This window comes from Saccoglossus kowalevskii, chromosome 1, assembly GCF_978046115.1.
Source record: "Saccoglossus kowalevskii chromosome 1, keSacKowa6.1, whole genome shotgun sequence".
In the NCBI taxonomy this organism is placed as follows: domain Eukaryota; kingdom Metazoa; phylum Hemichordata; class Enteropneusta; family Harrimaniidae; genus Saccoglossus; species Saccoglossus kowalevskii.
The window spans coordinates 10,529,353-10,542,982 of record NC_140641.1 but is presented as its reverse complement, the minus strand read 5'-3'; the positions used below and the strand labels follow the sequence as shown (position 1 = coordinate 10,542,982).

General features: G+C 35.4%; 1 protein-coding gene across 1 annotated transcript; it reads right to left on the bottom strand.

Annotated features, from left to right (window-relative positions):
* Positions 1 to 1,211: 1,211 nt before the first annotated feature.
* LOC100374015 (uncharacterized) lies at positions 1,212 to 13,630 on the bottom strand. The gene is made up of 10 exons (XM_085496457.1): positions 13,387 to 13,630; positions 12,966 to 13,025; positions 12,202 to 12,345; positions 11,722 to 11,855; positions 4,579 to 4,759; positions 4,221 to 4,280; positions 3,206 to 3,370; positions 2,850 to 2,983; positions 1,630 to 2,093; positions 1,212 to 1,456 (listed from the first exon to the last, which is right to left on the bottom strand). Exons 1-10 carry the CDS (start codon positions 13,552 to 13,554, stop codon positions 1,272 to 1,274), a joined length of 1,695 nt encoding a protein of 564 aa, XP_085352583.1. The 5' UTR covers positions 13,555 to 13,630; the 3' UTR covers positions 1,212 to 1,271.

Sequence of the window (13,630 nt, the reverse complement as noted above, 5' to 3'; positions counted from 1 at the left end):
TTCGAAACATAATAGTAGTTCACATCCCTTGGGTGCCTCGCATACCCGTTGATAAGTTTATATTATTAATCCCCCCCCCCAGAGTCTAAGTTATACAGACCCATGGGATGTGGACCGTCCAGTTCACGTCACCAAACGAATGGAGGCGAGTTTTCTAGAAATTCATTGCTTTATTTTAAAGGATAAAAAAAACATTACAAGATATATTTTCAATGCCTAACTGTAATAAATCAACGTCATATTCTCACATGCACCTGTTATCACCAATCACATGGACTGTGTACCAATGCATATTCTTGGCGAGTTTTGTATTTATTACATTATACATTGAGGTGCCCAGTAGGGTCAAAAGTCAAATGCGTATAGTATATAAGAAAACTTGAAACATTACTAATACACGTTGAAAGAAATTAATCTTCAATTTTTGGATTGCAAAGAAATATTTTTTTTCCCCTAAAGTTAATGTAATGAAGTGGATCTAACATATTAAGATCAGTTAGGAGTATGATTATTGACGTCACGTGAACACTAAACTGTATTTAGCATCATCATTTTTATATTCATACTTCGTTTTGACTTTTCTGACATTGTGATTAAGCTTGTCGTCAAATTTGTTTTAAGTCCGACCTTCTACATATTGAAATTGCGAATCGCTTGCTTACAAAGCGTTCTCAGCGAAAAATAAAAACAAAAACTACATATAATACACCCCGTTGCAGTTTCTATAATGTCTGCAGAGTTGGGTAAATCAAATACATCTAGTTATAAGGTATTCAACCTCTTCTATTCTACGGTTTTTATATATCTTATCAATTGAGAAAGAAATAATCGATCATCATCATAATTGAATGGCAGTATTATCAAATTCAATGATAAAAAAATCAACATATTTCAAAAGTACATATCATATCAACAACCCATTATAGTATTATTGTTATGAATATTGATCTACACAATTCTGAAACATGCACGTACAAAATGTGTTTCTATATTCCTGTTTCTAAATTAGGATAAAATTGATTTTGGTTACTGTATTGGCAAACAAATGCAATTCGATACTGTGTATATTTCAAATCGAAATAAAAATGCCTACCATGCAATTGTTAATATTGCCGCCAGAATTATAAAATATGCAAGAATATTATCTTCAATTAAACACGTATGGCCTAGTTTATTCAAATACTAATTTCATTTACCACTTAAAGACTAAATTGTTTGTTTTTCTGCATTCGTTAGTACACATAATGGACTGAAAGCTCATTGTTTCCAGTTCAAACCGTGGTTTCACTGTTGGCACGTTTCAGAGAACCAGAACTCGGGTCATGTTTCTTGGTCTCTGATCGTGAACTATCTGTGCTGCTAGTTGGAGAACTCGATGGTGTGTTGTCGGAGCTAGAGTCTGCTTTCAGTAGGAGTGATTGACGTACCACTTCCATTGTAGGCCTCAGAGGGGGAACTGTGGAATAAAGGAAAGTTGTTAGAGAGTCAGGTCACCTGGTAGCATGGGGTTAAACTATACATAATTGTTGGCATTAATGACGTAAATTATGCATATATGTCACGTATTTCGATTACACTTGAAATACGTCCACAGTCTTGTGACTATGCAGTTACACTGGCTGTACTTACGTGTGCCCTTTCGTTGATGTCCTCCTTGGGGTAGTAAAGGTTCAGCAAATTCATCACCATCTTCTTCATCTTCATCGCCAGCGTACTTTGCCTGCTGTGGAACCGGTGCATTTGCTGTTCCCACTGTTGTTGTAGTGATCGGTGGTTCATGGTATAACGGTGACTGTGTCTTGTTAACCGTCGCATACTCCGCCGGAGGACCCCCTTCACGCGATGAATGAGACGCTGATCGTTCGGGGAACGTAGTCAAGGCGATAGCTTCCTCCTTCTCTATCTCATCGGCCGTTGAATACATAGGGTCCGGATCATATTGGGACTCCAAATTCTGTGGCGGGTCTTCTGAATACTTAGTTTCCCCAGTTGTCATCACTGCTTCCTCATCGTCCTCACTGTCCAAGTATTGTGGCTCAGTAGTTGATTTCCTCTCTGGGAAATTGAATGTTTTCCCTTCGCCGAAGGGTAATCTAAAATTAAAAAAATTCGGTTTATGTTAATAAATAACACAGATTTTTCATAAGCAAACCACTCATGTTTTGTTTTGTTTGTTGGCACACTACAACGTCCGTTCTTACTAGTAAACACAATAAAAGTATACATATACGTAGGTTATTAAACTTGATATTAATAATACAATAATAATGTTATCTAGACAAACCACTGGTAATATATATTATTAGTGCACTGCATGTAAAAATGTATACAATGCAGAAAAACTGTTGCTGTAGTGCATCTCTAATGAGTGTTTATAGTTTCTGTGAGCAGTGTTCATAATATACTCATGTATCAAGGCTGCGCACGCGCTGGAATTGAGTCCTAAACGAAGATAACAATGTACGCTAAAAAGCAAAGGCTTATGGGTAGACGCAAATGTCTGTCGCACGCGCAGCGCGTGTTCGAATTTCATGTAAATAAACAATGTATTTTACACGCGTTGTGTACGTCGCTATGAGTCCCATATCGAACAGGACGCGGCACAACGACTGCCGCCCTTTAAGTATTAATAGTACTGAAAAGTACCATGATTAACTAGGTGCATAAGAACTCCGTCAAAATAAAGCGACATTCACAAATTTAATCGTATTAAAGTACGTACCTGTTATTCAAAACATGTGCTCATTGTTAGGAGCTGACTATTTCACTAAACGTGGGAAGACTGTGATATGCGTACCTCAACATTTTACTCATATTTAACACGAAATATTGAAATATTACATACATACCCTGTTACTGAGCTGAATGGACCAATGGACGGCGATTTAAGAATGATGTAGGCGAGTGCACCAGACAATATACACACCTCCATTTCTAACAAGCCAATTACTACCAAGGAAATGTCAACGGCCATCCTGGAAGACTGAAAAAACATAACATCGTGGATTGAGAGCATATCAGTCGAAGCTTCATTTATATGTATGTAAAATGATCATTCATAACCAGCCGGCTAGGAGCTTTAGAGCCCACTTCAATCATACGTACATCTAGTATTATAACCATCCGAGTAAATTCAGAAGGCCCGTCAACTGACCATTGTAAGTGGACAAATTCAAAGAGGTAAATGAAACAAACACAAACTGACCTCATGGATGCACTCATAGTCCATGTTGTCCTTGTTTTCTGCTTCCAGATATTCTTCATTACAGAACATTGAGAAGTATTCTTGTGTGGAGGCATACCATCCGTAAGCAGCGAGAAACAGCGCCATCACGAAGGATACTATACTCATGGCTAGCAACGCTTGTGACTGTAATGATATAACAAACATTATATTGCAACATCTTTTTAACGGCGATGAATTGCTACTTTGTGCAAATTATGGAAATACAACGTACATTATTACCAGTTGTATACGCCACAGCCCGATATGAAAAAGGCTTCTTTCGCTTACTTCCGGTCGACGATTTTCATCACCTATAACTACAACTGACTAAATCGCGCTAAGTTCTCATTGGATTAGCCACCTTCAGAACTCATGCTGCAGGTGAACATGTTGACCAATCAGAGACAAATTTCCTGAACGCTATTGTGTAGTTATTTGTCAGATGTACTTAGAAACGATGTACACTGGCGGGGCGATCGGCGACCGAAAATAGACGATCGGTTACCGAAAATAGGCGAACGGCGACCGAAAATATACGAACGATGACCCGTAATTGGCGAACGGAACGTCTATTTGCATGTACAAACATGAAAACAAATACTAATATACAGACTTGATGAACTTATTTTAACAGTAAGTGATACACTCTGTTGTGTTGGGTGATTGCGTTAATACAAGCTTATTTCTGGTGCAAGGTGGTTTACATGCTACTATTTGTTACATGGTTCATATAATTCAGCCTTAACTTATTTACGTGTCGCAAATAGTGTACCTGGTCGCGATAAGCCCAAGGTTTAATATACAACTTCTACATGCACTTTGACCGGCACTACTAGTATATACTTGCTATTAAAATATATCTTTTCCCAAATTTAAAGTAAGACAAATAAAAATTTAATGAAAACTTTCAAGTTTAATCCCGTACATGAACCATGAATACATATTAATCGGAACCCTCTAATTGTTGACAGAAAACAATTTCAGATATTCTTACCAAACCTATGGGTTCACTGGACCACTTTATTGCCATTCCTATGATCCCAGTAACCAGAAACTGAAATTGGAGAAGAAGCACGCCTTCTATTAGTGGTCATAGGTCAGGGTATTGTCACTTTTTAATGTCATTAACAACAATTAACAGGTGTGACAATTATGCAGAGTGAATAAATAAATAAACTAGACATTGTAGATGTTTTTCTCTACTAAGCATAACATGAGTAATAATCACCCCTCTTACAACACTTTTAAATCATAAACATGCGTATTTACAATGTACAAGTGTATACACAGATCACATAATGACAATACATGTTGATTTATTGCATGAATGGCGTATTTTTCGACATACTTACTATAATTCCAACCCATATTCCAACTCCCGCCATCCAACCAAAACACTTCAAGGCAATAATTGCCACGCCGACGGCGATGGTACAAATAGCCAATATAACATGGCATAATCCTAACCCATAGGCTATCTTACAAATAAACTTCTGTACGAGTTCAATAGGTTTCGGCATTCTTATAGAGAATCACAGCAAGATATATAATTATAATTACAGACAGCAGTGTGCCTTCAGCAGAAGGACCTAATCTCGAGGCCCACCTAGGTACACGGAGACAGACAATTAGTGATTATAACGTTAAAGTTTGACCTTTCTCACTTGACGAATAACTGCGTTGTACTGCAAATTACCTCTACACCAAATAAACAAGGCATAGTAATAAAAGTATAATTCACTACATGTTAGTGTGATTCCTGTCAAAAGATGATGATATAAAACACGTCGGTGTGAGATATTTTTGTACGATGCTCGATAGCAACATGAATTTTAGTAAAGAATTGATGAGTCTGTTTACAGTGACGTCATTGATTAACTGATGTCTAACAGGGTGATACAGTGGACATAATTCAGATTAGCGCATCGTCATAATTTTGTTTACATTCACACCTCGATAACTGTTTACTAATGCAATAGTTACTGTTACAGATTTCTACAAATGCATGCTTAACAAACAAATAATATCCGTTTACATTGCTAAAACAACAGTCATAATATTTTTTGTTTTTAATGTAAAATATTGTTTTTTTTTAAAAACACTCTAGATCAGTTGAAAAAAAAACGCAATTTGGCTGGTTTGAGTATATTGGAATTACAACAAAGTTATTTCAAAATGGATTGTCTTTTTTTACCAGAACTGCAATTTCCTAGCAAACCAATGTGGTTATTATATATTGAGAAATTGTTTGATTGCCCGTTTTGTAGATTCACAAAAGTCGTGAACACAAAATTACGATATTCCACAAAACTGCTTATGGCATTGCACACGTTGAATATGTATGACCAACACACGACTAATCACACACATTAGACAATGTAACAGCAATACTATATACTGTAAAGGGGGTAATTATTCACTGGGTTTTAATTTAGCTTATTTCGCTGACTGGAAAATGCGCTAAATTAAAACACAGTGAATAAGTAAAATTTCGCATAGAACACATTATCTAAATGACGAAACCGTGAATTTAAAACCCAGTGAATATGCCTGAAATGGTAAATCAGTGAAATTTAAACCCAGTGAAAACTAGTCATTTTACAGTATTCTGCGTTGATATGCGCGTGCCCCAGAGTCGCGACTCTCGAATATATCAACAGTATGTTTTAAAGCAGCCATTGAAAGAGGTTTCAGTACCACTACGCCCTACTATTAATTACACTGGGATGAAAATGAGGCAAATATTTGGCACACTGGCACAATATCGTTTATGATGGCAGTAAATTAAAATTGATAAACATTATACAATATTCACAATATTTTATGTGAGTTAGATGTATCAGCATAATTCGTTGTTAGTTTAGGCGGGAAGCTGAGGTCAGTTTACAAGTCCTGAATGCATGTGTTTAAACACCTACTGGAAACGTGTGTTCAGGTCCGTTACGCATGGCTGGTATATTCTAACACTCCCTTCGAATACCTTTTTTCAGATTCTCGGATATTTATATTCAAGTCGTGTACACCTGATGACATGACATGCAATAATATCTTACCTGGATACCAGTAACTTGAGAATAACTTTAGCAAAAGTCGGTGTTCAAAATGGCCGACATTTCATGCCAATTCTTGATAGATAACTGCAATGAACCTCGGTGTGAGGCAGGTGGCACACTATAAAATCATCGCGAACGCTACTTGGTAACGAAAAACTTCACGAATCCAACTACAGTTGAGTCCCTAACTCTTCGAAAACCTACAGGGTAAGGACTACTTTATTCCCGCTGAGATGCACAGACTCTTCATAAACCTATGAAAGACAAGTTCCATCCACTAGAAATTATTTTTTTTAATAAGTAGAAAGATTAAATTAAATACAATAAACTATCAAACCATACATACTAATATTGTAGTATATAATTTCGTAACATTGTACAGGTGTTGTGGAAATATTTGCTGAGCTAGGGTGTCTAGTTGATATCAGATGCAGACTTTGATCTTAGTTCGGTGGACTTAAGTGATGTCTCCGTTATAATGTAGGCGGTTATTGGTCGTTATATGTTTCATATTTATCACACACATGGAATGTAGTTAATATTTTATTTGTCTATACATTTGAATAAAATCGGTCGTTTCAGCTACTTACAGATATATTCAAACATTTTATTTTATCTACATCATACTAATATGGACAACAACATCTTTAATGACTGTGTCTGGATAATTTTAATACCAAAAAAACCGCATTTTTTAAATCAGGAATCAGCAATATAACATAAACATTACTACGTGCATGAGGACAAGACACGGAACATTTACATGTTGACACGTGATATTGATATAAGATATAATCATTGGAATTTGGTGTTTATAATATGTTACACATTAAAAGTTCAACCTAGGTCAACATACTTATTTATTTGTTAAATACGCCGTACGGAAAGATTAAACCAAGTATTTAAAAAGGTCATGGTCGCCATGACGTGTTTGATACGGACACAAAATACCGTGACTGAAACATGAAAATCATTTTAAGAAAACATGATAATAATATGGCGCATACGCTGATAACAAAAGAAAATATACAAATTACACCATTTACTCAACGGGAAATAGAAATGACAAATACAACCAAATTTCTTCAACTAAATATACTTTTTATTCAATAAATATTTGTAATGAGTGCAAGATAACAATTTCAATGAATCATACATATTCGTTTTAATATCTCAATATTAATTACTTAACCACAATTACTCTACTGGAGGTATCACTTGACACAACTTGGATTGTTACTCAAATCTGACGGGTGTATTACTCCCAACACATCATTATAAGTATTACTTCTGTCTACTAGATGTATCCCTCAACACTACTGGGAGTATTACTTTGCTTGAGATCTCTTCATACCTGTTTTACTTGGACGATTACTATAACACTATAAGTGTTGCTCCAATTACTCTATTACTCTGCTTGAAGTACCAGTCAACTCCAATCGTATTATTCTAATATAATCATTACATCACTCCATAAAACTGGTAGTATTACTCTACTATACACAGTATTACTTAATTTTTCGGGAGAATTACTTTGCTTGAAGTATCATTTCTCTTTAATGGAAGTATTGTTTTACTTTTATTACTTTCATTTGTTTTAAATATTACTCCACTCTAAACTGCCTCGAGTTTTATTACTTTATTAGAAGTATTAATTTAATTTTCTAGAAGTATTACTTTGTTTTAACTACTGGGAGTATTACTAGTACTTTGCTTGATATCTCTTCATGCTGTTCTACTTCGAGGATTGCTACTGGAAGTATTGCTCAACTCGGAAGCACCAGTCAACTCCAATCGAAGTATTGCTCCAATGCAATAATTACTTCACTCTACTCTATTGGTAGTATTACTTCATATTACTGGTAGTATTACGTTACTCCACATGTAGTTTAACTAGAATACTACATTTCTGGGAGTCTTACTTTGCTCAGGTTCAACTTTTATTTTTTTTAAATATTATAGAGGGTGTTTCATAATCATAAGTAGCCAAAGTCAAATTGAACTGGTTGAAATAACACTCGATCCTTTGTAGACAACTTTGCGATTTCTAAGCATCAAATAATTTAATGTGAGATTGCATCTTGAAAATAGCATTAAGTATATATAGCAGTATTCTTTCGATGAAAAACTGAAAACACGAGTTATTTTTTAAATATAGTGTACCTGTATTTTTAGGTTAGTCTGTATATGACTGTATATGATCATTAAACCATCTTCTGTTTTTATCCAGATGCAATATTAAAGAACAAATATTAAACATGCTTAAAAAAATACTTTTAAAACTTTCTGTATAAAGCTGTATTTTAAATGCATCTCCCCACCCCTGGCTACTATTATCACCGATTGGTCGTTATATATCCCAAATTGTGCTTTCACTGGCGCCTCTAATAACCAGTGAAGTGAATTATTGTTCTTGTTTAACATTCATTCATTTTGAAGATTCGTTGTTGACCGTAGATGATTTTGCTTAGATTCAACTCCTTAAAATGTGATGGTGAATGATCTGAATGTATCATTTCCCGAGTATTCTTGAAAATATTTACGATACTGGACGTCGAGACGTATATTCACGAACTTGGCAACAACTGTATGCAGTGAGTTATGATTTATATATAATAACAGCTCACTTAGATTTCATAAATAATTTTAATGACTCGAAGAGCTATGTTTAGATGGCTTTTAGATGAAATGTGTGGGCCATAATACTGCGAATGTGGTGAGTTGTGAGTGTGTTTTTCTGCAGCTTCATCGCGGGCTGCGTGTTATCTCAGGGTACGTGTGTTATGCAACACTTTACGTATAGAAGGTTAATGGGCTAATGATTTGTAACATCGTCCTGTACACACATAGTGAACTACATGTCTTCTCCTAGTAAACATGTATTATTGAAAGAAAACTAGTAAACTGTTTGTGACAAAAAAAGGGAAGTAGTACTTTCTTAGTAATTGGGCTTTGTTGAAAACAAAGATACTAGGAAGCGGGTACTATATCGGACAAAGAAAGAGTACTTTCTTAGTAAATGCTGAAAGAAAACTTTTCGCCATCGAAGGACTGCAATAGGGACGAGCCAAAAATCAGTATTTAAATATTTATAAGCCTATATTACAATATGGATGGATTCTGGATGATGTAGTGTACCAGGCCTTGGACGTACAATTTCACTGTGAAAGTGAATGTGCTGTGGATGATCGACAAACTGTATCGCCGAGATAGCTGCAGACTTGTATAATATATCTGAGAAAGTTCAAATCTAAACTGCTGCCCTAAGAAACTTCTTGATAAATATGTTTTACGGTGACCGTCTTGATATTAATATTAACACAGGCTTTTATATCATGCCACCATTTTGGTTTGGATTCAAGTAACCGAACTGTTGTCTCCGGTTTGTATTTTGTCTCCAAAACCCAAAGAAAAAAATTACCTTTAAATTGTGGCCGTTTTTAAATCTCATTCTCCTGGATTACTGGCCTTGATAGATGTAGTCACTGGGATGTAATAACTGCATCAAGATAAATAAATGATCTTCCTGTGTCAGATAATAATATATACACTATGCGATGACGGGTACTACTGTGCGAGTGTAAAATTACAGTACTCCATCAATAATCCATTAAAAGTTCTAAATATTCTTAAAATTATTTGTAATTGATATGAAATCATACGACCATACATGGAAAGTCAGTGAAGTGTCTTTTATTCGGAGTAAACTAAAAAAAAACAATTCTTAAATGAAAACATTCCATTTTAACGTAAATCACATAAGTATAAAAAAAACATTAAGTATACAAACGACATTCTTATTGTTTGTGGTCAATTGATTACAACATTGTTCTCAAATATTCACCAAATACAGAAACTCGATACGTTCTAAAAATAATCGGACAGGCAATTGTGGCATTCAACTAAATCTTGTTTCAAGAGCGGAGCTCTGGCCCTCAATACTCCCTACGTCCACCATAACTGTTGCCCACAATTTCAATGGACTATTAGAATTATTACCCAACTCTACTGGTAATATTACTCCATTTTTGTGAGAGTATAACTCAATTCCAGTGGGATTATTACTCTATTTGAATCATTACTTTACTCTGATGTAAGTATTATTCTAGTGGCACTATCATTGTATTATACGTATTGTATTCTACTTAAAGTATCACCATGCCATAACCCAACCATATCAACAAAAAATCACATCCCACCCCCATCTACTCCACTCTAAATGCATTGACTATTATATGCTAAATGTTAAGTTGCGAAAGTTTATTTTTTTCTGGATTGCCTTAATTTGAACATTCTGCAAACAGTGATTGTCTGTATTATTATTCAAAGATCAAAAGCGTCTGCGATTTCAAGCATTATATAACAAGGTCCTAGCCGTATATAAATATCTATAGATGCGAAAGTTAAAATGTTTCTTACAACTGTGTTTAACAGTTTTATCCTAGCACAAGTTTTAAAACAAAAAACTAATAACATCAAAATGAGTGTGGCAATTTTCAATATAATGTGAGAATTAGATCAAACACAGTGTTTCCCACCCAGGATTCTATTTTTAAGTATCGCAAACATATGATTTGTTTGCACTCATTTAAGTGTATTTGCAAGATTGTTCGTTTTTGGCACTTTGACCCTAACATCATTTTTATTTACATCATCTCTCGAACATAATCCAACTCTACTGCTCACTTCCGTCATAGGGAAAAATTACATACAAATTTTTACGACTGTTGAACTAGATAATAAACGTGAATCGAATGTATGTGGCGGGTGTTCTGAATGCTGAATGTTCTATTCATCGTATCCGGGTCTATTCCCTCCGTGGTAAGTTGAACTGTTTCTCCTTCTCTTTGCCAAAGGGTAATCTGAATGAAAAAAAAATAATATTAACATTAGACGTGTGATACTGTCAGGGCTAGGTTTATTGCACAGATTATGCATGGTTTATCATGTTTTCGGTATACATGCCATGTTTTCATTCCACAAAACAATATGTGAACATTTTCACAAGTTATTGTACTTAATATCAATACAATATTAAGACAAACTACAGGGGGCGATATCATGGCTAGATACATGGATAAACAATGGTATGAGGGCGTAAGTAAATATAGCGTGCACTGTCATGTACAAATGTGTACAATACTGTAAAATAATTTCTATTAAGTAAACACAAGCGATGTACACTCAAAATATCATAAAGTAGTATTAATCATTAATTAATCTTTACATTTTGCGTTTTGTGTGTCGAATTTGTACATGTCTATTCTGTGTTGGTCAATAACATGTGAATTGAAATACTACGCTTCTGTTCAATGTTATTATAGTACGTACCAGTTATTCATAACGCATGCCCATTGTAATGTGTTGACTACTAGTAACTGACGAAACGTGGAAATACTGTGATATGCGTGATCAATATGTCGAGATTGAAATAATACATACCCGGTTATTGAGTTGAATGGCCCAATGGCCGGGGCTTCAAACATTAGATAGGCAAGTATTCCAGATACTATTGACACCTCCACTTCGAGCAAGCCTAATACCACCAAGATAATGTCAATACACATTCTAATTGTCTGAAACACATAACAACGTGGATTAAGAACATATTCATTCATGCTTCAATTAAATTGCATGTATGTAATCAGTACACGTGGTCTAGCTAACCTGGGTCTTTAGAACACTTTTCAACATTTGTGCGCATGTACTACGTGTTGTTCACGAAATACAGTATTCAGAGGGGTGACACTCATCTGAGAGGGTAGCCATTTGAAATCTTGAGGTGGCTGTAAGAGTGTAGCTAGCGCAATTTTTGTTTTAACTTTGTTTGATTGTGCAACATCTTCTTGCATACAATTTCTTTCAACAAATATTCCGGCAAACCCTATGATTTCAAATGTTAGACCACTAACACAAACTCACCTCATCGACACACACATAGTCGTTTTCCAACTGTTGATTACAATACAAAGAGAAGTATTCCTGCGTGGCAGCATACCATCCGTAAATAGCAAGAAAAACCCCTAACAGGCATGATATAATGCTCATGACAAGCAGGCCGTATGACTGCAAAAATATAAAACAAACATTCTATTAGAACATTTAATCAACGAGGATGCCTTATGCCAATTATGGAAATACTGTGGTATATTATCGAAAGATGGACTAACAATTACACGTTATACTGATACTAGCTCTATACGCCATAGTCATATTACAATCCGATGCATGTATCGCCGGTTTTCATCGCATTCGACTACATCTGACTAAATTACGCATGGTAATGGTTGGATTAGCCACCATTAGAACTCATGCTGAAGGCCGCGAATATATTGACCAGTCAGAGAGTAACTGCCTGAACAAAACTTGAATAGTCTTTTGATCAGATGTAGTTAGATACGATGTACACTGGCGGCTGAGAATATGCGACCGACCTGTGACAGAAGATTGGCGAACTGACATCGAATTTTGATCCGACTACGCCAATCATGACACAGGTTCGCACATGAAAACAAATGGGAAAACTTGATCAACTAATACTACAGGTACCTGACCGTGATTACCCTAATATTTAATATTCAACTTTTACATGCACTTTGACCGGCGTGACTATTATGGCACTACTAGTATACACTCGCTATTAAAACTAAATATTGTCTCTATGTGACAGATTAAGCTATTCTTACCAATCCTCTGGGTTCACTGGACCACCTCATTGCTATTGCTATGAACCCAGTAATCAAAAACTGCAATAAAAAAAACATGCGTTCTGTTAGAGTTACAGGTCAAAACAATGTCAATAGTTTAGTATAGTTTTCAAATCTGTATGGTTTGTCATTTTATTTTATTACATATTTGTTTGTATCTTTTTCTTTATATATGGACTATGTCTGAAATAAAACCATAATAATAATAATAATAATAACAGTTAACACGCGCGAAGAGCTACAGCGATGTTTTTTCACGGGTCGGTGAATCATTGACAGAGTCATAAGAAACAACAGTTTTAAAACACCCATATTTACAAAGAAAAAAAACCAGATTCATGCAAAGATTACACAACAAAAATACATAATGATTGATTGGCACATTTCTCGACATACTTACCATAAATCCAGCCCACAATCCAACCGCCAGCATCCAACCAACACACTTAAAAATCATAATCGCTGTGCCGACGCCGACGGTACAAAACCCTAATACTATATGGCACATGCCTAGCCCAAAGGCTATGCTAATCACAAAGTTCTGTATTACTTCAACAGGTTTCGGCATCTTTATAGAGTGTCACAGCAAAATATATAATTCCAATTGCAGGCTGTTGTATGTGGGTCCTGGTATCGAGGCTCAC

Coding starts and splice junctions, on each gene's coding strand:
- LOC100374015 (XM_085496457.1), bottom strand. CDS start 13,554: ATGCCGAAACCTGTTGAAGTAATACAGAACTTTGTGATTAGCATAGCC. Junction 4,760..11,721: donor CCATTCAACTCAATAACCGG/GTATGTATTATT, acceptor TATCTTGCTGTG/ATTCTCTATAAGAATGCCGA. Junction 3,371..4,220: donor CCAGTGAACCCATAGGTTTG/GTAAGAATATCT, acceptor ATATCATTACAG/TCACAAGCGTTGCTAGCCAT.